The 4,735-nt window shown below is 34.0% G+C and overlaps 1 protein-coding gene across 5 annotated transcripts in view; it reads left to right on the top strand.

The window, feature by feature from the left end:
• The window catches only part of LOC107445767 (uncharacterized), an 86,624-nt gene that overhangs the window by 61,855 nt on the left and 20,034 nt on the right, over window positions 1–4,735 (top strand). For all 5 annotated transcript variants that reach the window (XM_071186495.1, XM_071186497.1, XM_071186498.1 and 2 more), the window contains 2 exons: window positions 1,101–1,317; window positions 4,443–4,687. In XM_071186495.1, coding sequence (XP_071042596.1) covers window positions 1,101–1,317; window positions 4,443–4,687 — 462 coding nt within the window. The remainder of the gene's footprint in view (window positions 1–1,100; window positions 1,318–4,442; window positions 4,688–4,735) is intronic.

The following is a 4,735-nucleotide window of genomic DNA, read 5'->3' on the forward strand; positions in this document are numbered from 1 at the left end:
TTTTAAATAATAAAATTTTTTTCTAAAACTTTCAGAATTTCTAGCATTAACTAATTTATTATACACATTTAGTTGAATTTAGGTGAGTAACTGCAATATTTGATAATTTATTTTGCTAATATGTTTTTCATTTAGCTAATGTTTTGATTTTTTCACCATGTACAATCTAAATAGCTAATATACTTTTTTTAAAAGCCAATAAGAACATCGATAGAATTCTTCTACATAAGTACAATACTATGTCTTTGATGATAAAATACTATGTTTTAGATGATAATATACTATGTCTTTGTGCTAGAACATTGTGTTCACGGCGTGAACCACATAGGATTGCGTAGCAATTCTCGGGGGTTGGCGAGCAGGGGGCGTAGCCTCCTAGTATCATGTAATTTATCTCTCTAATAAGAATGCGTGGAATGATTATTATTCTAACTTTTGATCTAATTTATTTAACAAGTCACTAATTTATTAACAAATCACTCGATTTATTTAACAAGTATTCATTCGAACTTTTCAAAAATACTACTTAAAAAAATATTGTGCAGATACTATTCGACTTCTTAAGCTCAGATTTCGTATTTTGCCATATAAAATTACATTCTTCAAAAGAGGAGCACAATTTGTGTTCCTTACAAATAAATACATCTAATGAATAATTATGAAAAGTGATTTTTTGCGTAGATATATCTTTAGACAAACATTTTAGAATTGTGAGCAAAATATTTCACGGTTCGTTTAAATCTTGAGTTAGAGCGAAATATGCAAAACGTAAAATTAATATTGAGGGGTTCAAACTTTCAACCACTCAAATGACGAAAATACTGGGACCGTATTGTGACAACGACCCATATTTTAAGGACCAGGAATCTGAATCCGTCAAAAAAAAATTAATGCTTATTCAGAGAAAGTATATTTCGTAACTTAAAATTTCGTTTTTGTCATTAATTAGCATGTTTAATAGTAGGCCTCCGACCCATTCAGATGTGGAAATCTGATCATTAGATCAGAAGCTATTTTGGGTGTTTCGTTTTTGTTTTATTTCGCACGGTACTACATATCACTACATTTATATACAAAATGAACTTATATATTTGTTGCAGATAATAGTACCAAAGGATTAGAGGGTGCTAAAGAAGCTTATTGGCAAGCTGTTAGTTGGTTGAAGAGTAACTCAACTTCCTGGAAATGGATCAACCACATACCGAAAGCTGTAACAGCCCTCTCCTTATCTGAAGGTGCTAAATTTGACGGCAAAAATCTCAAAGAAGAACTTATGGTGAAACAAAGGGAACTGCAAATTTCATTAGCCTTACTGCCGTAAGTTAACTTGCGTTTGACACTTAAGAGCCTAATGTAAATACACAAAAAGAATTGTTTTTTTTTTTATCTTAAGCCAAATAAAAAATCTCAGGGTATTATAATACATTAGTAACATGAATATAATACTTAATGGCGTTGTATTTTATGGATGCTCCCTAGAATTTTATAATATAAAACAGTTGCACGTATTTGTTAGAAAGAATTCTATTTTTCGCTTTAGTAACCAAGAACTTAAATATCAAGAGAGTGAGCAGTCATAAGTATGAGTGCGTAAACACATGAATTTTGGAATGAAAATTCTTATGTCACGTGGACAACAGAAAGCTGAAACGAATTGAGCTAAAATTTTAAATAGAGTTGAAAGTTTAAAAACGAATAGTTCATATCAACAAACAAATTTATCTAATTTTTGCCTTGATTTAACTTATCAATTTATGTAAATTCGTTCATAAATTAGAGCTATATTTTGGTTTTAATGAAACTTCATAAATATTACAGAAAAGAGATGTGTTTGATCAACTAACATTGTTAAAAATACTTTTTTTCTGCATTTTATTAATTTTTGAAATTTATGTTTACAGGCGTTAGGATTTTATCTAAGAACAGCGAATATGTAGTGACATAAAATCTGATATTTCTAATTTTGTATGCATAAATCGAAAATTATATAAATTGAATGAAATGTTTATTAATTAAAGGATTGCAAGGATGTATAATTTGCATACTTTTATAATTTCATTTAAAAAGTCTCCTGAATAAAAGCCCATAACATGCATGTTTAAATATAAAAGTATTGCATATAAACTTGTGCAAAACATGTAATTATTAAACACTACATTGCGTCTAATAATTTGGCCGAATTATTATAATTTACTAATATAATACCTGATATAATAAATATTCTAAACTCCTGTTTGTGAAAATTGCAACACCATGAAGGAATCGTCATAATTGAATAAAATTTCATACACAGTTGAGTGGTAGTGGTACAAATAAATGATTAAACTTTCAAAGCAAACAAACAATAACAAGAGATCGAAATCAGCATTTTGTGTAATCACCACGGTCCGCAATAAGTGCTGCTACACGGCATGGCATGGAGTCAAGCAAACTTTGAATGTCTGTCTGAGGAAGAGAATTCAATACTGTTTGTATGCGTACCCAAAGTTCGTCTGTAGGAGCAACAGGACGAGGATTACGAGCGAGACGCCGACCAACGAAATCCCACACATGTTCAATCGGCGACATATCCGGGGAATACGCCGGCCAAGGAAGAAGTTGTACCTGTCGCGATGCAAGGAAGGATTGAACAGTCCTAGCAATATGAGGGCGGGCATTGTACTGTTGAAATACAGCACCTGGCAAGGCTTGAAGGAAGGGAACAGCTTGGGGCTGTGGAACTTCACTGATGTACCGGTTGCTGTTCAGATTACCCACAATTCGTAGCAATTGAGATCGTCCATGATATGCTATGTCACCGCAGACCATAACCCCGGGTGTTCGTCCACTGTGGCGTTCGATAACGCACTCCGGAAATTGGCGTTCATCGGCATAGCGTCTGACACGAATGCGGCCATCATGATATCACAAATTGAAGCGAGATTGGTCAGAAAACACGACATGCTGCCAATCAGCAAGCCAGTTTCTATGCTGGTTGGCCCATTGCAGCCGCAGGCGGCGAAGGTTTAGCGTGAGGGGGACCCTGCATAAAGGAGTCCTTGCGCGCAGTTCAAGCTGCAGCAGACGTCTACGAATTGATAAAGCACACAATGAAGCACCTGTAGCTATTGACCACCGTGCTGCCAGTTGTCTAGAGGGAGCCGTACGGTCCGTTAGCGCAACGCCGAACAGGTGACATCGCGAGCTGACGTGACATTTCAGGGTCCACTCCCGGATTAGTATCATCTAATAATAAAGATTTTGCCTAGAATCGTATAGTGCGTCTAATAGTTTTGCCAGGGACTATAAAATTGATTTTTCTTAGTTTACTATTTTTCTTTAACGAAATATGTTTACTGTTATTTTAAAACATAAATTTTTACAATTGCATTCGCTAATCCTCACATGAATGTTTCCTACAATATTCCAAAAGTATTTATATTTTTATACCATATTCAATTAAAAATGTTTTTTTTTACTATATTTCAACTATATTTTTCTCAAATATGCTATAATGTATTCGTAAAGTGATATAAAGATTTTCTTTCAAAATATATTTTTATAAACATATGTTTTTCTGTTATGTATTCCATATAAGTTCCACTCTCTATTTGTACGCATACAATTATGTTTAACAACATAGGAAAAAAAATTTTATTGTAGACACTGTTATTTATCACTAAACATTTCTGGGTAAATATCGACATATTGGCAAAACTGGTTTAAATTTTCGTGCCCCTTAGCAAGATTAAACACAAGATTTTAAGTGGCAAATTAAAAATCGAAGTAATAAGTAGTTATTAAGCCTCTTCATCAAGTTTATAAAAATAGTCCAAATACGTAGATACGCAGTGTAAGAATATCTTTCCCAGTATTCTTCCTGATTTATTTTTTTAATGAGGATTTAGGGGATAGAGCATTCGCCTACTATTTGGGAGAATCGGGTTCAAATCCCAGCGAGATCTTCTCGATAGGAATTCCGCACCCGACTTGCACCGACCACATTGTTGACCTGAAATATCCTCAGTGTCAGACGAATCATGCGTTATAGTCCCTTGCCGTCAAACTAATCGTGGGAGGTTGTCGTTTTCTTTCTCCACATGTAACGCAATGTAATTCTATCCACATGTAATTCTATCAAAAAATCCTAAACGATGGCAAATTTCTCCCAATACTTGATATAGGAGTTCCCTTGTCTTCTGGATTGATCTCAAAATTACAAGGCTACGGAGTTGAACATTGGTAGTCGTAAATCCCAAAAAGAATTGGCTCGGCTGTTCAACGACTGTTATAAAATAAAAATGAAATAAAATGACAATGCCATGTGTAAGTTAAGCGTGTATCCAAAATATAGCTTTAATTTTTCTTTTTTCTTGTTCTGTTATATTGGAATACCATGCATTCTAGATGTATGTAATAATTATTCTTTTAAAAAAAATTTGGATGTATTTTATCTCTTGCAGTGATACTATTTCAAGTGAGCGTCTGAGCACCTTCATAAACTCCATACTCTCCACTTGTCACAATCCTCGAAATTTCTACGGACACAACTTGGTGGAACTTCTCAAAAAACAAGTATCGTCTGAGAATTTCACACATCCGGCATCTTACTTGGCCCTCTGCAACGCCAATGAAACATGGCCGGACAAAGCATATGACAACCTCCTAAAAATGTACAAAAGCGCATCCGAGCTGCCTTTTAACAGAGGTAAAGGTTCTTTAACGAAGATTTTATCGTCATTTCATTTATATATAT

The sequence above is a fragment of the Parasteatoda tepidariorum genome, chromosome 10 (genome assembly GCF_043381705.1).
Source record: "Parasteatoda tepidariorum isolate YZ-2023 chromosome 10, CAS_Ptep_4.0, whole genome shotgun sequence".
Lineage (NCBI taxonomy): Eukaryota > Metazoa > Arthropoda > Arachnida > Araneae > Theridiidae > Parasteatoda > Parasteatoda tepidariorum.